The 24,278-nt window shown below is 53.2% G+C and overlaps 1 protein-coding gene across 4 annotated transcripts in view; it reads right to left on the reverse strand.

Moving 5' to 3' along the window:
• LOC149434702 (disheveled-associated activator of morphogenesis 2-like) overlaps positions 1 to 24,278 on the reverse strand; it is a 344,618-nt gene that overhangs the window by 18,589 nt on the left and 301,751 nt on the right. For all 4 annotated transcript variants that reach the window (XM_089663497.1, XM_089663496.1, XM_089663499.1 and 1 more), the window contains exons 16-17: positions 19,614 to 19,643; positions 16,042 to 16,148 (exon numbers count right to left, since the gene is read on the reverse strand). In XM_089663497.1, the coding sequence (XP_089519623.1) occupies positions 16,042 to 16,148; positions 19,614 to 19,643 (137 nt within the window). The remainder of the gene's footprint in view (positions 1 to 16,041; positions 16,149 to 19,613; positions 19,644 to 24,278) is intronic.

Below are 24,278 nucleotides of genomic sequence, written 5' to 3' on the forward strand. Positions count from 1 at the left end.
TTACTGGAAGTACACTATATTGCCCCAAGTATCGGGCCGCTGGCCTTTCCACACACATGACCTTTAATGGCCTCCCAGTCTTAGTCCGTAGGGTTCAATATTGAGTTGGCCCCGCCCTTTCCACACACATGACCTTTAATGGCCCCCCAGTCTTAGTTCGTAGGGTTCAATATTGAGTTGGCCCCGCCCTTTCCACACACATGACCTTTAATGGCCCCCCAGTCTTAGTTCGTAGGGTTCAATATTGAGTTGGCCCCGCCCTTTCCACACACATGACCTTTAATGGCCCCCCAGTCTTAGTCCGCAGGGTTCAATATTGAGTTGGCCCCGCCCTTTCCACGCACATGACCTTTAATGGCCTCCCAGTCTTAGTCCGTAGGGTTCAATATTGAGTTGGCCCCGCCCTTTCCACACACATGACCTTTAATGGCCCCCCAGTCTTAGTCCGTAGGGTTCAATGTGGAGTTGGCCCCGCCCTTTGCAGCTATAACAGCTTCAACTCTTCTGGGAAGGCCGTCCACAAGGTTTAGGAGGGTGTCTATGGGAAGGTTGGACCATTCTTCCAGAAGCACATTTGTCAGGTCAGGCACAGATGTCGGGGGAGGGGGCCTGGCTCGCAGTCTCCGCTCTAATTCATCCCAAAGGTGTTCTGTGGGGTTGAGGTCAGGACTCTGTGCAGGACAGTCAAGTTCCTCCACCCCAAACTGGCTCCTCCATGTCTTTATGGACCTTGCTTTGTGCACTGGGGGGCAGTCATGTTGGAACAGGAAGGGGCCATCCCCAAACGCTTCCCACAAAGTTGGGAGTATGAAATTGTCCAAAATGTCACCTTGAGAGTTCCCTTCACTGGAACTAGGGGGCCAAGCCCAACCCCTGAAAAACAACCCCACACCATAATCCCTCCTCCACCAAACGTTACACCTGGCACAATGCAGTCAGGCAAGTACCGTTCTCCTGACAGCCACAAAATCCAGACATGTCCATTGGATTGCCAGACAGAGAAGCGTGATTGGTCACTCCAGAGAACACGCCTCCACTGCTCTAGAGTCCAGTGGCGGCGTGCTTTACACCACGGCATCCGACGCTTTGCATTGCACTTGGTGATGGAAGGCTTGGATGCAGCTGCTCGGCCATGGAAACCCATTCCATGAAGCTCTCTACGCACTGTTGTTGGGCTCATCTGAAGGCCACACCAAGTTTGGAGGTCTTTAGCTATTGACTCTGCAGACAGTTGGCGACTTCTGCGCACTGTGCGCTTCAGCATGCGCTGACCCCGCCCTGTCATGTGACGTGACCTACCACTTTGTGGCTGAGTGGCTGTTGTTCCCAGTTGCTTCCACTTTGTTATAATCCCACTAACAGTTGACCGTGGAATATTTAGTAGCCAGGAAATGTCACGGATGGACTTATTGCCCAGGTGGCCACCTATCACAGGACCACGCTTGGAGTCACTGAGCTCCTGAGAGCGACCCATTCTTTCACCAATGTTTGTAGAAGCCGTCTGCATGCCTAGGGGCTTGATTGTATACACCTGTGTCCATGGAGGGGATTGGAACACCTGAATCACATGATTGGGAGGGCGGGGCCAATCCTTTTGGCAATATAGTGTATGTTGTATGACCTTCTGTCCCGTTGCACTTGCTGGCTATTCTCAACTCTAAAAATGACAGCTGGGAATTGCTTTGTAAAAACAGTCCCTCTGGAAGCTACTACTGTCAAAAACAGATGATCTGACAGTGTTTATAAACATTTGAGATAGAGAGATACAAAGTAACATTGTTTATAAAAACAGGCCTTCAAATACAAAGCATCCAGAAAGTATTCCCAGCGCCTAACGTTTGCCACATTTTGTTATGTTGAAGCCTTATTCCAAAATGGATTCAATTATTTTTTTTCCTCCACATTCTATAAACAATTCCCCATAATGACAATGGGAAAGAAGTTTGTTTTGAAATCTTTGCAATTTATTAAAAATAAAAAACGAAAAAAAAACCCACAAGTACATAAGTATTCCCAGCCTTAGCCATGACACTCAGAATTGAGTTCTGGTGCCTCATGTTCCCACTGATCATCCTTGAGATGTTTCCACAACTTGATCGGAGTCTACCTGTGGGACATTCAGTGGTTTGGACTCCACCTGTGGGACATTCAGTGGTTTGGACTCCACCTGTGGGACATTCAGCGGATTAGAGTCCACCTGTGGGACATTCAATGGATTGGAGTCCACCTGTGGGACATTCAGCGGATTAGAGTCCACCTGTGGGACATTCAGCGGATTGGACTCCACCTGTGGGACATTCAGCGGTTTGGACTCCACCTGTGGGACATTCAGCGGTTTGGACTCCACCTGTGGGACATTCAGCGGTTTGGACTCCACCTGTGGGACATTCAGCGGTTTGGACTCCACCTGTGGGACATTCAGCGGTTTGGACTCCACCTGTGGGACATTCAGCGGTTTGGACTCCACCTGTGGGACATTCAGCGGTTTGGACTCCACCTGTGGGACATTCAGCGGTTTGGACTCCACCTGTGGGACATTCAGCGGTTTGGACTCCACCTGTGGGACATTCAGCGGTTTGGACTCCACCTGTGGGACATTCAGCGGTTTGGACTCCACCTGTGGGACATTCAGCGGTTTGGACTCCACCTGTGGGACATTCAGTGGATTGGAGTCCATCTGTGGGACATTCAGTGGATTGGACATGATTAGGAAAGGCATACACCTGTCTATAGAAGGTCCCACAGGTAACAGTGTATGTCAGAACACCAACCAAGCCATGAAGTCCAAGGAATTGACTGCAGACCTCCGAGACAGGATTGTATCAAGGCACACATCTGGGGAAGGGTGCAGAAACAGTTCTGCAGCATTGAAGGTCCCAATGAGCAAAATGGACTCCATCATCTGTAAATGGAAGAAGTTTGGAACCACCAGGAATCTTCCTAGAGCGGGCCGCCTGGCCAAAATGAGCGATTGAGGGAGAAGGGCCTTAGCCAGGGAGGTAACCAAGCACACGATGGTCACTCTGAAAGAGCTCCAGCGTTTCTCTGTGGAGAGAGGAGAACCTTCCAAAAGAACAACCATCTCTGTAGCACTCCACCAATCAGGCCTGTATGGTGGTAGAGCGGCCAGACAGAAGCCACTCCTCCGTAAAAGGCAAATGGCAGCCCACAAAAGGCACCTGAGGGAATCTCAGACCATGAAAAACAAAACTCTCTGGTCTGATGACACAAAGATTGAGCTCTTTGGCCTGAAAGCCAAGCGTCATGTCTGGAGGAAACCAGGCACTACTCACCACCTGGCCAATACCATCCCTAAAGTGAAGCATGGTGGTGGCAGCATCATGCTGTGGGGATGTTTTTCAGTGGCAGGAACTGGGAGACTAGTCAGGATGGAAGGAAAGATGAATGCAGCAATGTACAGAGACATCCTTCATGAAACCTGCTCCACAGCGCTCTGGACCTTAGACTGGGGCAACGGTTCGTCTTTCAACAGGACAACGACCCCCAGCACACAGCCCACATAACAAAGGAGTGGCTACGGGCCAACTATGTGAATGTCCTGGAGTGGCCCAGCCAGAGCCCAGACTTGAACCCGATTGAACATCTCTGGAGAGATCTGAAAATGGCTGTGCACCAACGCTCCCCATCCAACCTGATGGAGCTGGAGAGGTCCTGCAAAGAAGAACGGGAGAAATCGGCCAAAAATAGGTGTCCAGGCTTGTAGCATCATACTCAGAACGACTCGAGGCTGGAATGGGGGCAAAAGGGGCTTCAACAAAGGATGGAGCAAAGGATGGGAATACTTATGTACATGGGGGGGCCGGGGGGGGGGGCTGGGAATACTTATGTTTTTTATTTTTAATAAATTGCAAAGATTTCAAAACAAACTTATTTCCCATTGTCATTATGGGGAATTGTTTGTAGAATGTGGAGGAAAAAAATGAATTGAACCCATTTTGGAATAAGGCCGTAACATAACAAAATGTGGCAAAAGGTAAGCGCTGGGAATACTTTCTGGACGCGCTGTATGAATAGGGGAGACATCCGACCAATGGGAATACTTTCTGGATGCGCTGTATGAATAGGGGAGACATCCGACCAATGGGAATACTTTCTGGACGCGCTGTATGAATAGGGGAGACATCCGACCAATGGGAATACTTTCTGGACGCGCTGTGTGAATAGGGGAGACATCCGACCAATGGGAATACTTTCTGGACGCGCTGTGTGAATAGGGGAGACATCCGACCAATGGGAATACTTTCTGGACGCGCTGTATGAATAGGGGAGACATCCGACCAATGGGAATACTTTCTGGACGCGCTGTATGAATAGCGGAGACATCCGACCAATGGGAATACTTTCTGGACGCGCTGTATGAATAGCGGAGAAATCCGACCAATGGGAATACTTTTTGGACGCGCTGTATGAATAGCGGAGAAATCCGACCAATGGGAATACTTTCTGGACGCGCTGTATGAATAGCGGAGAAATCCGACCAATGGGAATACTTTCTGGACGCGCTGTATGAATAGGGGAGACATCCGACCAATGGGAACACTTTCTGGACGCGCTGTATGAATAGCGGAGACATCCGACCAATGGAAATACTTTCTGGACGCGCTGTATGAATAGCGAAGAAATCCGACCAATGGGAATACTTTCTGGACGCGCTGTATGAATAGGGGAGACATCCGACCAATGGGAATAATTTCTGGACGCGCTGTATGAATAGCGGAGACATCCGACCAATGGGAATACTTTCTGGGCACGCTGTATGAATAGGGGAGACATCCGACCAATGGGAATACTTTCTGGACGTGCTGTAGGAATAGGGGAGACATCCGACCAATGGGAATACTTTCTGGACGTGCTGTAGGAATAGGGGAGACATCCGACCAATGGGAATACTTTCTGGACGCGCTGTATGAATAGGGGAGACATCCGACCAATGGGAATACTTTCTGGACGCGCTGTATGAATAGGGGAGACATCCGACCAATGGGAATACTTTCTGGACGCGCTGTATGAATAGGGGAGACATCCGACCAATGGGAATACTTTCTGGACGCGCTGTATGAATAGGGGAGACATCCGACCAATGGGAATACTTTCTGGGCGCGCTGTATGAATAGGGGAGACATCCGACCAATGGGAATACTTTCTGGACGCGCTGTATGAATAGGGGAGACATCCGACCAATGGGAATACTTTCCGGATGCGCTGTATGAATAGCGGAGACATCCGACCAATGGGAATACTTTCTGGATGCGCTGTATGAATAGCGGAGACATCCCACCAATGGGAATACTTTCTGGACGCGCTGTATGAATAGGGGAGACATCCGACCAATGGGAATACTTTCTGGACGCGCTGTATGAATAGCGGAGACATCCCACCAATGGGAATACTTTCTGGACGCGCTGTATGAATAGGGGAGACATCCGACCAATGGGAATACTTTCTGGACGCGCTGTATGAATAGGGGAGACATCCGACCAATGGGAATACTTTCCGGATGCGCTGTATGAATAGCGGAGACATCCGACCAATGGGAATACTTTCTGGATGCGCTGTATGAATAGCGGAGACATCCCACCAATGGGAATACTTTCTGGACGCGCTGTATGAATAGCGGAGACATCCCACCAATGGGAATACTTTCTGGATGCGCTGTATGAATAGCGGAGACATCCCACCAATGGGAATACTTTCTGGACGCGCTGTATGAATAGCGGAGACATCCCACCAATGGGAATACTTTCTGGACGCGCTGTAGGAATAGGGGAGACATCCGACCAATGGGAATACTTTCTGGATGCTCTGTATGAATAGCATAGACATCCGACCAATGGGAATACTTTCCGGATGCGCTGTATGAATAGCGGAGACATCCGACCAATGGGAATACTTTCTGGACGCGCTATAAGTCAGGACAATTGAAGGCGGAGCGCTCTGAGTTCCAAGCATCGCTCTCTGCAATCCTCTCATAGGATACCTGCCCTGGCCGGCCATAAATTAGAACTAGAGGCAAAACCTTTTTTGGGGGGAGGGTTCACCATCTGTGTACCATTTCTCAGATTTCTCTTGACTTCCTGTCCCATAGCCAAACAGGAAGTGAGGGTAAATCCCTGCAAATTAAGGGAATTCCTTGGGGGGGGGCCCCCAGGTCACCAGAACTGGTGTCCCCATTGGAAGATTTCCCCGCTATTACTTTTCTGGGGACAACCCAACATTTGGGATTTTATTTGACTTTCCTTTTCAATGACAATGGTAAACAGGACAAATAGAGAGAGTGAACCTCCTTAATGGGGGCCACACAGAGTGAACCTCCTTAATGGGGGCCACACAGAGTGAACCTCCTTAATGGGGGCCACACAGAGTGAACCTCCTTAACGGGGGCCACACAGAGTGAACCTCCTTAACGGGGGCCACACAGAGTGAAAATCCTTAAAGGGGGGCCACAGAGAGGGAACCTCCTTAACGGGGGGCCACAGAGAGTGAACCTCCTTAACGGGGGCCATAGATAGAGTGAACCTCCTTAACGGGGGCCATAGAGAGAGTGAACCTCCTTAACGGAGAGGGGGCCACAGAGAGGGAACCTCCTTAACGGGGGCCACAGAGCGAGTAAACCTCCTTAACGGGGGCAACAGAGTGAAAATCCTTAAAGGGGGGCCACAGAGAGTGAACCTCCTTAATGGGGGCCACAGAGAGGGAACCTCCTTAATGGGGGCCACAGAGAATGAACCTCCTTAACCACTTGCCCTCCAGAGAATTTCCTCCCCTTCCTGACCCGGCCATTTTTTGGAATACAGCACTGCGTTACTTTAACTGACAATTGCACGGTCATGCAACGCATCACCCCAATGAAATTTACGTCCTTTTTTTCCCACGAATTGAGCTTTCTTTCAGCTTTTTTGTGGCGGGAGGGTCCACCATCTGTGTACCATTTCTCAGATTTCTCTTGACTTCCTGTCCTATAGCCAAACAGAAAGTGAGGGGAAATCCCTGCAAATTAAGGGAATTCCTTGGGGGACCCCCATGTCACCAGAACTGGTGTCCCCATTGGAAGATTTCCCCTCTATTACTTTTGTGGGGACAACCCAACATTTGGGATTTTCTTTAACTTTCCTTTTCAATGACAATGGCAAACAGGGCAAATAGAGAGAGTGAACCTCCTTGACGGGGGCCACAGAGAGAGTGAACCTCCTTGACGGGGGCCACAGAGAGAGTGAACCTCCTTGACGGGGGCCACAGAGAGAGTGAACCTCCTTGACGGGGGCCACAAAGAGAGTGAACCTCCTTGACGGGGGCCACAGAGAGAGTGAACCTCCTTGACGGGGGCCACAGAGAGAGTGAACCTCCTTGACGGGGACCACAGAGAGAGTGAACCTCCTTGACGGGGGCCACAAAGAGAGTGAACCTCCTTGACGGGGGCCACAGAGAGAGTGAACCTCCTTATCCACTTGCCCTCCAGAGGCTCCCCCCCCCTTCCTGACCCGGCCATTTTTTAAGATACGGCGCTGCATTACTTTAACTGACAATTGCGCGGTCATGCAACGCCGCACCCAAATGAAATTTACATCCTTTTTTCGCACAAATTGAACTTTCTTTCTGTGGTATTTAATCACCTGTGCGGTTTTTATTTTTTGCGCTATAAGTAAAAAAAGATCGACAGTTTTGAGAAAAAAAATATTTTGGACTTTTTGCTCTTAAAAACGTCCAGTACAAAAATGTGAAAAATCTAATTTTGTCATAAATTTCAGCCAAAATGTATTCTGCTTTGTGTCTTTGCTGAAAAAAATCCCAATACGGGCGCCCCCTACCCAGAAATGCATAATGACGTATATATACACGTGATTCTGCACACCGGTGCCGCCCTGTAGCAGTGTATCTGCTATAGGGTGGTCCTAAAGTAGTTAACGGGGGGGCCACAGACAGCAACGAGAACTGACAGGGGTTCCAATCCCTCTCCACTCCATCCAAAACCAAAAAAAACAAAAAGTTTTGCCTTTAGTTATGCTTTAAGCACTGTGAAAAGCCTGCTGAATGTGGATTATACACCAGAATAAGGAAACCTGAGAGCTCTTTGTGATGTTAGAAGCGTTAGAACGTTTTCCGAGCAGCTCGTTGGTTTTTATGCTTTTCCCAGGATGGAGGAGAATGGCGCGGGATGCTGGGAAGATGCGGGGTGATGGGAAGACGCGGGATGCTGAGAGGACGCGGGGTGATGGGACGACATGGGGTGATGGGAAGACGAGGGGTGATGGGAAGACGCGGGGTGATGGGACGACATGGGATGCTAGGAAGACGAGGGGTGATGGGAAGACGAGGGGTGATGGGAAGACGAGGGGTGATGGGAAGACGCAGGTTGAAGAAACGGGGTGATGGGAAGACGAGGGGTGATGGGAAGACGAGGGGTGATGGGAAGACGAGGGGTGAAGAAGCGGGGTGATGGGAAGAAGCGGGGTGATGGGAAGACGCGGGGGGCTGGGAAGACGCGGGGGGCTGGGAAGACGCGGGGGGCTGGGAAGACGCGGGGTGATGGGAAGACGCGGGGGGCTGGGAAGACGCGGGGTGATTTGAAGACGCGGGGGGATGGGAAGACACGGGGTGAAGACGCGGAGTGATGGGAAGACGCGGGGTGATGGGAAGACGCGGGGTGATGGGAAGACGCGGGGTGATGGGAAGAAGCGGGATGCTGGGAAGACGCGGGGTGAAGACGCGGAGTGATGGGAAGATGCGGGTGATGGGAAGACACGGGGGGCTGGGAAGACGCGGGGGGCTGGGAAGACGCAGGGGGATGGGAAGAAGCGGGATGCTGGGAAGAAGCGGGATGCTGGGAAGACGAGGGGTGATGGGAAGACGAGGGCTGATGGGAAGACGAGGGGTGAAGAAGCGAGGTGATGGGAAGAAGCGGGATGCTGGGAAGACGCGGGGGGCTGGGAAGACACGGGGTGATGGGAAGACGCGGGGGGATGGGAAGACGCGGGGTGAAGACGCGGAGTGATGGGAAGACGCGGGGTGATGGGAAGACGCGGGGTGATGGGAAGACGAGGGGTGATGGGAAGACGCGGGGTGATGGGAAGACGCGGGGTGATGGGAAGACGCGGGGTGATGGGAAGACGCGGGGGGCTGGGAAGACGCGGGGTGATTTGAAGACGCGGGGGGATGGGAAGACACGGGGTGAAGACGCGGAGTGATGGGAAGACGCGGGGTGATGGGAAGACGCGGGGTGATGGGAAGACGCGGGGTGATGGGAAGAAGCGGGATGCTGGGAAGACGCGGGGTGAAGACGCGGAGTGATGGGAAGATGCGGGTGATGGGAAGACGCGGGGGGCTGGGAAGACGCGGGGGGCTGGGAAGACGCAGGGGGATGGGAAGAAGCGGGATGCTGGGAAGAAGCGGGATGCTGGGAAGACGAGGGGTGATGGGAAGACGAGGGCTGATGGGAAGACGAGGGGTGAAGAAGCGGGGTGATGGGAAGAAGCGGGATGCTGGGAAGACGCGGGGGGCTGGGAAGACGCGGGGTGATGGGAAGACGCGGGGTGATGGGAAGACGCGGGGTGATGGGAAGAAGCGGGATGCTGGGAAGACGCGGGGTGAAGACGCGGAGTGATGAGAAGATGCGGGTGATGGGAAGACGCGGGGGGCTGGGAAGACGCGGGGGGCTGGGAAGAAGCGGGATGCTGGGAAGAAGCGGGATGATGGGAAGACGCGGGGTGATGGGAAGACGCGGGGTGATGGGAAGACGTGATGGGAAGACGCGGGGGGCTGGGAAGACGCGGGGGGCTGGGAAGACGCGGGGGGATGGGAAGAAGCGGGGGGATGGGAAGACGCGGGGGGCTGGGAAGACGCGGGGGGGCTGGGAAGACGCGGGATGATGGGAAGACGCGGGAGGCTGGGAAGACGTGGGGGGCTGGGAAGACGCGGGGTGATGGGAAGACGTGGGGGGATGGGAAGACGTAAGACGTGGGGGGATGGGAAGACGCGGGGGGATGGGAAGACGCGGGGTGATGGGAAGACGCGGGGGGATGGGAAGACGCGGGGTGATGGGAAGACGCAGGGGGGCTGGGAAGACGCGGGGTGATGGGAAGACGCGGGGTGATGGGAAGACGCGGGGGGCTGGGAAGACGAGGGGTGATGGGAAGACGCGGGGTGATGGGAAGACGCGGGGTGATGGGAAGACGCGGGGGGATGGGAAGAAGCGGGATGCTGGGAAGAAGCGGGATGATGGGAAGAGCCGGGGGGGGATGGGAAGACGCGGGGTGATGGGAAGACGCGGGGTGAAGACGCGGGGGGGCTGGGAAGACGTGGGGGGCTGGGAAGACGCGGGGGGCTGGGAAGACGTAAGACGTGGGGGGATGGGAAGACGCGGGGTGATGGGAAGACGTGGGGGGCTGGGAAGACGTGGGGTGATGGGAAGACGCGGGGTGATTGGAAGACGCGGGGTGATGGGAAGACGCGGGGTGATGGGAAGACGTGGGGGGCTGGGAAGACGTGGGGGGCTGGGAAGACGCGGGATGCTGGGAAGACGCGGGGGGATGGGAAGACGCGGGGTGAGGGGAAGAAGCGGGATGCTGGGAAGACGCGGGGTGAGGGGAAGACGCGGGGTGATTGGAAGACGCGGGGTGATTGGAAGACGCGGGGTGATGGGAAGACGCGGGGGGCTGGGAAGACGCGGGATGCTGGGAAGACGCGGGGGGATGGGAAGACGCGGGGTGAGGGGAAGAAGCGGGGTGAGGGGAAGAAGCGGGATGCTGGGAAGACGCGGGGTGATGGGAAGACGCGGCGTGATGGGAAGACGTGGGGGGCTGGGAAAACGTGGGGTGATGGGAAGAAGCGGGATGATGGGAAGACCCAGGGGGGGGGATGGGAAGACGCGGGGTGATGGGAAGATGCGGGGTGATGGGAAGACGCGGGGGGATGGGAAGACGCGGGGTGATGGGAAGACGCGGGGGGATGGGAAGACGCGGAGTGATGGGAAGACGCGGGGGGATGGGAAGACGCGGGGGGATGGGAAGACGCGGGGGGATGGGAAGACGCGGGGAGATGGGAAGACGCGGGGAGATGGGAAGACGCGGGGTGATGGGAAGACGTAAGACGTGGGGGGCTGGGAAGACGCGGGGTGATGGGAAGACGCGGGGTGATGGGAAGACGCGGGGTGATGGGAAGACGCGGGGTGATGGGAAGACGCGGAGGGCTGGGAAGACGCGGGGTGATGGGAAGACGCGGGGGGATGGGAAGACGCGGGGGGATGGGAAGACGAGGGGGGATGGGAAGACGCGGGGTGATGGGAAGACGCGGGGTGATGGGAAGACGCGGGGGATGGGAAGACGCGGGGTGATGGGAAGACGCGGGGTGATGGGAAGACGCGGGGTGATGGGAAGACGCGGGGTGATGGGAAGACGCGGGGGGCTGGGAAGACGCGGGGGGATGGGAAGAAGCGGGATGCTGGGAAGAAGCGGGGTGATGGGAAGACGCGGGGTGATGGGAAGACGCGGGGGGCTGGGAAGACGCGGGGGGCTGGGAAGACGCGGGGGGCTGGGAAGACGCGGGGGGATGGGAAGACGCGGGGGGCTGGGAAGACGCGGGGGGCTGGGAAGACGCGGGGGGGCTGGGAAGACGCGGGGTGATGGGAAGACGCGGGAGGCTGGGAAGACGCGGGGTGATGGGAAGACGCGGGGGGCTGGGAAGACGCGGGGGGATGGGAAGAAGCGGGATGCTGGGAAGAAGCGGGATGATGGGAAGACGCGGGGTGATGGGAAGACGCGAGGTGAAGACGCGGGGTGATGGGAAGACGCGGGGGGCTGGGAAGACGCGGGGGGCTGGGAAGACGCGGGGGGCTGGGAAGACGCGGGGGGATGGGAAGACGCGGGGGGCTGGGAAGACGCGGGGGGGCTGGGAAGACGCGGGGTGATGGGAAGACGCGGGAGGCTGGGAAGACGCGGGGTGATGGGAAGACGCGGGGGGCTGGGAAGACGCGGGGTGATGGGAAGACGTGGGGGGATGGGAAGACGTAAGACGTGGGGGGATGGGAAGACGCGGGGGGATGGGAAGACGCGGGGTGATGGGAAGACGCGGGGGGATGGGAAGACGCGGGGGGATGGGAAGACGCGGGGGGCTGGGAAGACGCGGGGTGATGGGAAGACGCGGGGGGCTGGGAAGACGCGGGGTGATGGGAAGACGCGGGGGGCTGGGAAGACGAGGGGTGATGGGAAGACGCGGGGGGATGGGAAGAAGCGGGATGCTGGGAAGAAGCGGGATGATGGGAAGACGCGGGGTGATGGGAAGACGCGAGGTGAAGACGCGGGGTGATGGGAAGACGCGGGGGGCTGGGAAGACGCGGGGGGCTGGGAAGACGCGGGGGGATGGGAAGACGCGGGGGGATGGGAAGACGCGGGGGGCTGGGAAGACGCGGGGGGGCTGGGAAGACGCGGGGGGGCTGGGAAGACGCGGGGTGATGGGAAGATGCGGAAGGCTGGGAAGACGCGGGGTGATGGGAAGACGCGGGGGGCTGGGAAGACGCGGGGTGATGGGAAGACGTGGGGGGATGGGAAGACGTAAGACGTGGGGGGATGGGAAGACGCGGGGGGATGGGAAGACGCGGGGTGATGGGAAGACGCGGGGAGATGGGAAGACGCGGGGTGATGGGAAGACGTAAGACGTGGGGGGCTGGGAAGACGCGGGGTGATGGGAAGACGCGGGGTGATGGGAAGACGCGGGGTGATGGGAAGACGCGGAGGGCTGGGAAGACGCGGGGGGATGGGAAGACGCGGGGGGATGGGAAGACGCGGGGGGATGGGAAGACGAGGGGTGATGGGAAGACGCGGGGTGATGGGAAGACGCGGGGTGATGGGAAAACGCGGGGTGATGGGAAGACGCGGGGTGATGGGAAGACGCGGGGGATGGGAAGACGCGGGGGATGAGAAGACGCGGGGTGATGGGAAGACGCGGGGTGATGGGAAGACGCGGGGGGCTGGGAAGACGTGGGGGGATGGGAAGACGCGGGGTGATTGGACGGACTCGGTTTCCCGGATGCCAGCACCCCTCTAGATTGATCTCCGATTTCTGGGCTCAGGATGGAAGAGAACAGATGCGTTTGGAGCCGATGATTGCAGCATCTGGAAGACGTTTGTCCCATGAATGGCCGTCTATACTTCATGGAGAGATTATCTCCGAGATTCCCATGGAGGTCGGGCAGAGATGGGAATTCCGGAGGCTTTACGTGGGATTTGCAGCAGGATTATCGCACGGCTGTCAGTGCTGAAAAGTAGCCGGTCCCACCGACAGGTAGTGCAGTGCTGCGATTGGGCGCTCCTCTATGTATCTGCCAGAACCACATGTTACAGCTGAAGTCTGCTCATATTTTCCCTTCCCCGGGATCCTCCCCCCTCCCCCCCCCCCCCCCCCAACATATTGATGACATTTAAAGAAAAAAAAAAAACCTTTCCATTTTCATTACATCCCTTATTTGAGACTATCACTGGATCCTTGTGCTTCTCTATGCAATACAAGCAGATCATGGCTGGTGGGAGGGGCTGGCACATAGCTCCCTGAAGACAGCTCAGCCCCCGCCTTCAGTACTACTCTCAGGAGCCCTCAGCCCTGAGTGATGTAAATATCAATATGCCTCCATGGGTGGGTTTCAGTCTGGAGGAGTGGGTGTTGCTAAGCAGGCTGTATTTGCATAGGTAACGCCCACATGTGCTGCTGAGCCTCCATGATTGAAAGAACTGAAATCCAAGGGGCGGTGCCAGGGACAGTCAGGCTGGGAAGGAAAGTACTAGATGATGCTGGATGTCCTCCAGCCAGGAATTGAGGCGGAGCTCTATCTGACTTGTTGCAGCTTCTAATGCACATTATGAGAAGCTCACAGTGTGCGGTGATATCAGAGGAAGCCGCTTCAGTCCAGGAGAAGAGCCGGTACACCTGTGCAAGACTGAAGGGGAGGAGCCGGTACACCTGTGCAAGACTGAAGGGGAGGAGCCGGTACACCTGTGCAAGACTGAAGGGGAGGAGCCGGTACACCTGTGCAAGACTGAAGGGGAGGAGCCGGTACACCTGTGCAAGACTGAAGGGGAGGAGCCGGTACACCTGTGCAAGACTGAAGGGGAGGAGCCGTTACACCTGTGCAAGACTGAAGGGGAGAAGCCGGTACACCTGTGCAAGACTGAAGGGGAGGAGCCGATACACCTGTGCAAGACTGAAGGGGAGGAGCCGATACACCTGTGCAAGACTGAAGGGGAGGAGCCGATACACCTGTGCAAGACTGAAGGGGAGGAGCCGATACACCTGTGCAAGACTGAAGGGGAGGAGCCGGTACACCTGTGCAAGACTGAAGGGGTGGAGTCTGTACACACCTGTTCTCACCCATGCAATGCGATTTCTTGCAGTTGCCTCGCGGTCTGTGATTTGGTGTCGGTGTCAATAATAAATTAACGACACCCCAAAACAGATCGCAATACAACTGCAATGCGGTGCTGGAAACGCACAGGATTTGCAGCGTTTCCCGCACCGCATTGGTGTGAACTCGAGCTCAAGGTGACAACAGCCGCTAGCTTTTTTTTTTTTTTTCGCAGTCCATTCCGGGAATTAAATTGTCACCTTGATGACATTGTATTTAAAAAAAAAATCAAAATAATAAACCGTAATGTTACATTTATTGGGGTATTTGGGGGGGGGGGGTTGCAGACACTGGAAGGTCAGAGACGGAAAACGGCGCCGGTCGCACGGAACGCAGAGCCTCCTATCTACCTCCAGGTTTCGCTCGCTGGATATTTAAGTGGAAAACTCCTAATGAATGGAAACTGCGATTTCAGATGAAAAATGTGTCAGTTTGGGCTAAATAGAGGGCCGATCAACCGCAGAGATTTATGTGCCGATGGCGGCAATGCGATCCAGCTGCTCGCCGGCAATTAGAAACACAATCTGCAGCGTTTACGGCTCCTCCAGGACCAACCAGATGTGCCGCTGCCGCCGTAGTCGCCATGTTCCTGCCAGTCCTGAGAGCCGTGACACCGTGTCATCATGGAGCCCGTTCACACTTGTGCGACTTGCGGTCCAAAGTCCCACCTCATGTTTCTCAATGAGCAGTGGTGTCCCGAGGCGGGGGCGGGGGGTGCGGCCCGCACAGGGTGACACCGACCACGCGGGGTGACACCGGACCCGCCCCACGAAAAGGTAAGTTGTAAAGAAAACCGTCGATCCTCGCAGGATGGATCATCGGATCTGCGGATTGGGGAGCATAATGGATCGGAGCCCTCCTAATCTGGGATCAGCTAATTACTGTTTATGCTGGCCCAGCTCCCCCACCTCTCCTACTCCAGAATGAGTCAACTCCCTAGCACAGCCCCCTCCCTCCTTGCAGGTCATAGACCCCTCCTCATCTGGGATCATCTAATTACCTTCTGTGCTGGCCCAGCAACCACCACCCATCCATCCTTGCATGTAACAGCCCTTTCCACATCTGGGATCATCTAATTACCTTCTGTGCTGGCCCAGCTCCTCTCACCAATCCTTCCTTGCATATTACAGTCCTCTCCTCATCTGGGATCATCTAATTACCTTCTGTGCTGGCCCAGCTCCTCCGCCCCTCCCCTTCTCTCCTTGCATGTAGGGTCCAATTCCTGTCTGTGCTGGCCCAGCTCTTCCATCCCTCCCCTTCTCTCCTTGCATGTAGGGTCCAATTCCTGTCTGTGCTGGCCCAGCTCTTCCATCCCTCCCCTACAGTGTCAATGTATTGGAAGCTGCTGTTGGGAAAGCCAGCAACCTGGACAGGGGAAGATTAGGGTCAGATAGATAACTGCACTTTATTTCTGATTGCTAGCTCTTCGGACAATCGACCATTTCGATGACATTTTTTTGTTCCTGTTATGCGGGTTTATTGATGCCATTTTATTTTGCAGTCAGGTTTAGATTTTGCAGATTTCACGTCCCCCCCTCCCCCCCCCCCCTACTTCTGGATCCTCGAGCCGCAACTTTACCGGCTTTAAATCTTTAGCAGACCTAATAGGATGCGATTAGCCGCCGCCCACTTACTTTGAGAGCAGAATGACGCAGTTCTGCGCCCGTCGGCCGTCAATCACAGACAGTTCTTTGACCTTCCGTGTAGACAGGTACAGATCCTCCATGGAGTCCATATCCTTCTGTGGGGAGAGAGACACAAAAAGGGTCAGAACACGAGCAACGTCGCACTTCTGCATGCAACGCACATCACGCCGCGTATGCACATTTCCCCGCAATGCCGCTCATGCTGGGTGGCGCCCCAACGTGCGTAGAAACATAGAAAAGTGACAGCGGAAAAAGTCCGAGCAGTCCATTCATTGTGCCCATTTTTTGGGGGTTTTTTTTTTTTTTTGCTTTTTTGTTTTTGTTTTTTTTGTGTTTTTTTTGCTTTTCCGTTTTTGTTTTGATTTTTTTTTTGCTTTTTTGTTTTTGTTTTTTTGTGTTTTTTTTGGGCTTTTTCATTTTTGTTTTGCTTTGTTGTTTTTTTTTTTGTTTTCTTTTTGATTTTTTGCTTGCGAGCTCCTATGGTGAATCTTAATGTGCCGCAATATTTATTCAATTATGTTAAATGAACACACACGAGGTTCACTGACACTAAACACTCATGCCGGCCATAGAAGGGTCGACCATCGGACAATTTTTCAGACAGAAAATTTTTTTTAAAAAAATTGGTCGATTTTCGCACTGTTAGTGGGTTAATTGGTCGTCTGTTTTTCGGGTTTTTTGCACTTTGAGATTATCGGTCATGTTGGTTGTCCGATTTGGACGATCGGCCGATTTTCCCGGCAATGATGGCCAAATCGGCCGATTGTTTTATCGATAAAAAAAACTGGTGCATAACTGTGACCTGCAAGGGACAGAAGTTATGGGGTGAACTTTATGATTTAGTCGGCCGATTTTTTAAACCGTTGGTGGTAACGTCGGCCGATCGAACGACCAATTTTTTTTTTTTGAAAGATCGGCCGATTTTGACCCGTCTATGGCTGCATTACTCCTATAATAGTGCAAATAACTGAATTAAAATAATAAATATGATCATTCTTATAGTGATCCCGTGTGATTATAAAACATGTGAATGAGATGACTTCTAACACGGATACGTCACACGGCCCTGGACATGCCGCCAAGCCGGAGTCCTCCTTTAGCCACCTTCCGCTGGATGCTGGAACAGCGCCCCCTGTGACCGGCGCGGTGAATGTTCGCCGACAGGATCACCTGTTTCATATTAGTGGCGGAGTCTGAGGAGCGTTCGCCATGAACACGTTCCAGGCCGCCTCCGGCTCGCTCCCCGTTATTCGTGTTCTCTTTTTGTTTTGTAACACTTTCCTGAGAAATCCGAAGAGGTCGGTGCAGGAATTCGCCTCGCCGCACTCCCAGACGGGAGAGGTCAGAACACGCCCCGCTGCTGGGCGGGAGAGGTCAGAACACGCCCCGCTGCCGGGCGGGAGAGGTTAGAACACGCCCCGCTGCCGGGCGGGAGAGGTCAGAACACGCCCCGCTGCCGGGCGGGAGAGGTCAGAACACGCCGCGCTGCCGGGCGGGAGAGATCAGAACACGCCCCGCTGCCGGGCGGGAGAGGTCAGAACACACCATGCTGCAGGGCGGGAGAGGTCAGAACACGCCGCGCTGCCGGGCGGGAGAGGTCAGAACACGCCGCGCTGCAGGGCGGCAGAGGTCAGAACACGCCCCGCTGCCGGGCGGGAGAGGTCAGAACACGCCGCGCTGCCGGGCGGGAGAGGTCAGAACACACCGCGCTGCCGGGCGGGAGAGGTCAGAACACCAACATCAATCTCCGCACATTCTGTGCTGCACTAGATGGATCACGTCAATACACAACTCCAACCTACAGGGGTGCTGCTGAGCAAAAGAACCTGCCGTCTAAATGCAGCCCATCCATGCAAGGTCCATGATACAATGTAACAGTGAACCGAATGTAGATCCGTCTGCACTGTTTTCTTAGCACACATAAAGAGACGTGTCATTGTTGTGGGCCAACATACATATCAGAATGATCCTTGGCTCCGCCATACACGTCACAACTCCACCTCCAACCAAACACGTGCAGAGCGCAGGGCCCTTCCGACCAAACACGTGCAGAGCGCAGGACCCTTCCGACCAAACACGTGCAGAGCGCAGGGCCCTTCCGACCAAACACGTGCAGAGCGCAGGGCCCTTCCGACCAAACACGTGCAGAGCGCAGGGCCCTTCCGACCAAACACGTGCAGAGCGCAGGGCCCTTCCGACCAAACACGTGCAGAGCGCAGGGCCCTTCCGACCAAACACGTGCAGAGCGCAGGGCCCTTCCGACCAAACACGTGCAGAGCGCAGGGCCCTTCCGACCAAACACGTGCAGAGCGCAGGGCCCTTCCGACCAAACACATGCAGAGCGCAGGACCCTTCCGACCAAACACGTGCAGAGCGCAGGACCCTTCCGACCAAACACGTGCAGAGCGCAGGGCCCTTCCGACCAAACACGTGCAGAGCCTAGGACCCTTCCGACCAAACACGTGCAGAGCGCTGGGCCCTTCCGACCAAACACGTGCAGAGCGCAGGACCCTTCCGACCAAACACGTGCAGAGCGCAGGACCCTTCCGACCAAACACGTGCAGAGCGCAGGACCCTTCCGACCAAACACGTGCAGAGCGCAGGACCCTTCCGACCAAACACGTGCAGAGCGCAGGGCCCTTCCGACCAAACACGTGCAGAGCGCAGGGCCCTTCCGACCAAACACGTGCAGAGCGCAGGGCCCTTCCGACCAAACACGTGCAGAGCCTAGGACCCTTCCGACCAAACACGTGCAGAGCGCAGGGCCCTTCCAACCAAACACGTGCAGAGCGCAGGGCCCTTCCAACCAAACACGTGCAGAGCACAGGGCACATGTTTGGTTGGAGGTGAAGATGTAACCTGTAAAGCCTGAGTTCAGATAAGGGTGCTGCACCTGGGACAACTGCCATTGGCCCCGCCCCCTTAAAGGTGCAGCGCCTAGGATGAATTACCATTGAACCCCACTCTACATAAGGGTGCTGCACCTGAGATAACTGCTTTTGACCCTCCCCCAACCACACATAAGGGTGCTGTGCCTGGAACAACGGCCATTGACCACCCCCCCCCATCCCTCGTAAGAGTGCTGCGCCTGGGATGACTACCATTGATTCTCACCCCACATACAGATGCTGTGTCTGGGCCAACTGCCAATGTCCCCCATCCCAAGTAAGGGTCCTGCACCTGGAGCCACTGTCCCTCCTGCTTCCTCCTTGCCCTGGGACTGAAAGCGAGGGATGAGTTGGTACCACAGCATGATGACACCCTCTCCAGTGACAACTATCTGATCAGGGATCTCCTTCACTTTGGGGAGATTTCCTCTCACTTCCTGTCGTGTCTACGGAACAGGAAGTGATGGCAAATCTCCCCCGTGGGACACTAATGGCATAAAAACAAACCCGACAGGGTAACTCTCCCTACTCTTCCCAAAATGAAGAAAAAAAAAAATGTTTTGGCTTCAGGTAGACTTTACTGGCTTCTGGTTCAGGCGGAACTCTGTTCTGATTGGCTGTAAGGAAGGCAGACAGTTTAGCATTCCGGAACATACAGAGGAGTTTACTCACCTGCTTCAGAGAGTTGTTAGTTAGCAGGTCCTATGCAGCCGGCCGCAGGAAGGAAGAGACATGCCAAAAAAAGTCAGAGAAACAAAGTTACAAAGTTTATACAAGAAGCAGCCGACAGTAATTCTACAACATGTACAATCAGCACACATTCTGAACATGGAGGACTCCCAACCACTGGGGTACTGCACTGGAAGGTGCCATGAAACAGGCGTGACCAGGTGAGGCCACCAAACAATCATACCTGCTGATCACGACTGTTCATGTAAAGTGGACCTGTCATCAGGTCCTTTCATGTTTCCAGGAGGCTCAGTCATGTATCAATGTTACACTTCCAGGTATTTATTACCTCTCACAGTCATCTGCTTTTCTCTCCAGAGGGACGGCGCCATCTTTGTTCAGGCGTCATTCAGGCTCATGAGGTTTGGTAGAGCCGGCACTCGTCTTCCCAAATATTAAACTTGATCGAGCGAGCAAAATGCGCATTTAAAATGGCGTATGCGTTTCGGCTATGACTAAGGCTTGACGAAACGCGTAAGCCCCTTTATAGGCACATTTTGCTCACCCAATAAAGTGTATTATTCGGGAAGACGAGTGCCGGCTCTACCCATCCTCGTCATTCAGTTGCATCTGTGCTGGGAAGACACACAGAGCCAGAGGACAGACATTCCACCGCACCGGGGATTATCTCTGGGCGTAGCATCTACAGTCAGGTCCATAAATATTGGGACATGGACACAATTCTAACATTTCTGGTTCTATACACCACAATGGATTTGAAATGAAACGAACAAGATGTGCTTTAACTGCAGACTGTCAGTTTTAATTAGAGGGTATTTACATCCAAATCAGGTGAACGGTGTAGGAATGACAACAGTTTGAATATACCCATCATTGGTGTCAGTGGGAGGAATAGCGCCCCATCATTGGTATCAGTGGCAGGAATTGCGCCCCATCATTGGTGTCAGTGGGAGGAATAGCGCCCCATCATTGGTATCAGTGGCAGGAATTGCGCCCCATCATTGGTGTCAGTGGGAGGAATAGCGCTCCATCATTGGTGTCAGTGGGAGGAATAGCGCCCCATCATTGGTGTCAGTGGGAGGAATAGCGCCCCATCATTGGTGTCAGTGGGAGGAATAGTTTCCCATCATTGGTGTCAGTGGGAGGAATTGCGCCCCATCATTGGTGTCAGTGGGAGGAATAGCGCCCCATCATTGGTGTCAGTGGGAGCAATAGCGCCCCATCATTGGTGTCAGTGGGGAGAATAGTGCCCCATCATTGGTGTCAGTGGGGAGAATAGTGCCCCATCATTGGTGTCAGTGGGAGGAATAGTGCCCCATCATTGGTGTCAGTGGGAGGAATAGTACCTCATCATTGGTGTCAGTGGGAGGAATAGTGCCCGATCATTGGTGTCAGTGGGAGGAATTGTGCCCCATCTTTGGTGTCAATGGGAGGAATAGTGCCCCATCATTGGTATCAGTGGGGAGAATAGTGCCCCATCATTGGTGTCAGTGGGAGGAATAGTGTGCCATCGTTGGTGTCAGTGGGGGGAATAGTACCTCATCATTGGTGTCAGTGGGAGGACTAGTGCCCCATCGTTAGTGTCAGTGGGGGAGAGGAGCGGCTGCTCCTTCTTTCCGTTCGGCCGCTCGATATTCGCGGGGCTGCTCGGCTCCGCCTCCTCGCCAGTGATTGGTCGCCTGTGTGCCTTTCCAGTGCTGGCGACCAATCACCGGTGAGGAGGCAGAGCCGAGCGGCCGCGGGACCGTCGAGCGGTCGAACTGAAAGAAGGAGCAGCCGCGCTTCCTGGACCGGATCGTCGTGGGACCGGAGCCAGGTAAGGTACAGCAGCCCCTCTGCCCACCCCTGTACTTCGTGTCCGTTGGAGGAGGAGGGGGGGCGGCGCCGCGCCACCCCTCGAAAAAGTGCCGCCCTGACACCGGCTCGCCGTATACCGGCGTATAAGACGACCCCGGACTTTTCATCAGATTTTTATGGGTTGAAAAGTCGTCTTATACGCCGGAAAATACGCTATTTTTAAAAATATTCTTCTTATATTTTGTAATAAAAACACATTTCAACATGCAGTATATATATATATATATATATATATATATATTTCTTGAAATATATTGAATATGGCTAAAATTGTAGAGTTCAAATATATAGCAATATATTTGGGAACAATATTTTTTAAATATATATATATATAGATTGTACACTCCTCGGGGGCGGGGACTGACGTGAATGTACAATATATATGTAAAGCTGCATAAATTGACGGCGATATATAAGTACCTGAAATAAATAAACAAATAATAAAGTCATATATATTTGTAAATGCATTCCAAAAATGTAGATTTGTTTTTTTAAAGACATACAATATATTTGAATTGTATTTTTAAAAATACTTTTCATACATTTTGTAATAAAAATGCATTTCCACATGCAGTATATATATATATATATATTGAATACGGCAAAAAAATTGTAGCATTTCAAATATACGGCAATATATTTGGAAGGAATATTTTTAAATGTATTTTTACATGTATTTGTAAATGCATTTCAAAAATGTAGATTTGTATTTTTAAAGACATACAGTATATTTGAAATGTATTTTTAAAAATGTTTGTCATATATTTTGTAATAAAAACGCATTTCAAAATGCAGTGTGTGTATAAATATATATATATATATATATATGTATATATATATTTATTTATTGAAATATATTTTTAAATATATTGAATATGGCCAAAATTGTAGCATGGCAATATATTTGGGAAGAATATTTGTAAAATACATGTCAAATATATTTTTCTTCGATATGGGAAGTGTCAATGAAGCATTAGATACATTGTGACAGATGAGTGTGTCTTCGGCCGCAGTGTACGGATCCCACGTTTCTCTATTACGTAGGAAAGCCGGCCAACCACAGATAGCAGGGAGGTCGCGGTACACCGCAGTGCCGTCACGAGGAGTGTTTGCACGCGCCGTCTGCATACCTCGATTAAACAAGACCGAATTGTGTGTTTGGTTAATCTGAAACGTTTGCAAATATTTTCATTTTACTGTAAATCTTCTAAGTACGCTCTCAGCCCTTCGGAGAACATTGTGTGCTGTTGGCTTTGACCCAGCCCACATTTCACACCGCACCACCAATCACCTGCTTGTACAGGGCGCCCAAACCCTGATGAAGGGCAGTATTGAGCCTCCGAAACACGTTGGTTTGGTCTTCTGACCTTTTGTCATGCAATTAAAATTTAATAGACTTAGAAGTGTGACATTCTCATCCTTTCTACATTCTCTGGACCATTCTGGGGACCTCCAAGGATGGCAAAGAGTTGCCCCTTAAATTTGGATTTCGAACCCTATCCTTCTACCTTTGAGTCCAATGCTCTACTAACATGTCTACTGCAGAGACAACGGGTAGTGAGAGAACGACTCTGCAACGTAAAGAGTTGTCACTGTTACAGGTATTCCCACTAGAGGATCTCCGATATCCTGTTCTGGTGACAACTCAAATTTAGGATCCTCCCTGATTTTCAGTCTCGGGGATAATGGTCATCAGACATCAAAAGGATTATGAGTAGGAAACTTCTTTTTTGTGTCCCATTGGGAAAATTTCCCTTCAATTTCAGTTCTGTAGAAACAACAGAGAAGGTATAAAGGATGAGAGGGCCGCGGAGACAAAATGAGAGTTCCTTCAGACTGAAAATGAAGGAAAATCCAAAATGATGAGTTGTCACCAAGACGGGAAATTTGAGTGGTGACAGTAGGGACACCGGTTCTGGTGACCACTGTCTCTGGAGAGATTTTCTCCTACTTCCTGTTGTTTCCACAGAGGACATGTGGGAGAGAGCTGGGCCCAAAAGTAGAAGGATTGGGTTTGAAACCTAAATTGAAGAGGCAGCTGTCAGGTGGGGTGTCTTTGGGGGTCTCTGGTTTAGTCGAGAGAAGTAGAAAGGATGAGGTGAGGATCTACGATATCCTGTTCTGGTGAAAACTCAAAATTATAGGATCTTCCATGATTTTCAGTCTCGGTGATAATGGTCATCATGACATATTCTATGGATTAAAGGACATCAAAAGGATTATGAGTAGGGAACTTCTTTTTTGTGTCCCATTGGGGAAATTTCCCTTCAATTTCAGTTCTGTAGAAACAACAGAGAAGGTATAAAGGATGAGAGGGCCACAGAGACAAATGAGAGTTCCTTCAGACTGAAAATGAAGGAAAATCCAAAATGATGAGTTGTCACCAAGACAGGAAATGGGAGCGTTGACAGTAGAGACACCGGTTCTGTGTCAGGGCAGGGGCCGAGGAACGGACAGGCAGGCCTAACAATGTAACGCACTGGCTGACGACAACCACCACCCACAGACCGAAGTCCCTCAGGGCGCGGAGTCTAAGTCCCAGGCTGCCCTTCACCAGGGCCCCTGATGGTGGGGATGGACTTGACGCAGCCAGGAACCAGGTCGCGGCCCCCGAGACACCTCAGCTGCGGTAATGGCCACCGCCAATGGCGTGTAGCTTGTGGAAGAGACAAAAGAGTAGTCAGACAAGCCGGGGTCAACAACAACAGGACAAAACAGTACAGGACAGCAGACGAGAATCACAGGTCACGAGCCGGGTTCAGCAACAGAGGGTCAGATCAAAGGAGAATA

The sequence above is a fragment of the Staurois parvus genome, unplaced genomic scaffold, assembly GCF_062004578.1.
Source record: "Staurois parvus isolate SC_StPar_1 unplaced genomic scaffold, SC_StPar_1.0 ptg001701l, whole genome shotgun sequence".
In the NCBI taxonomy this organism is placed as follows: domain Eukaryota; kingdom Metazoa; phylum Chordata; class Amphibia; order Anura; family Ranidae; genus Staurois; species Staurois parvus.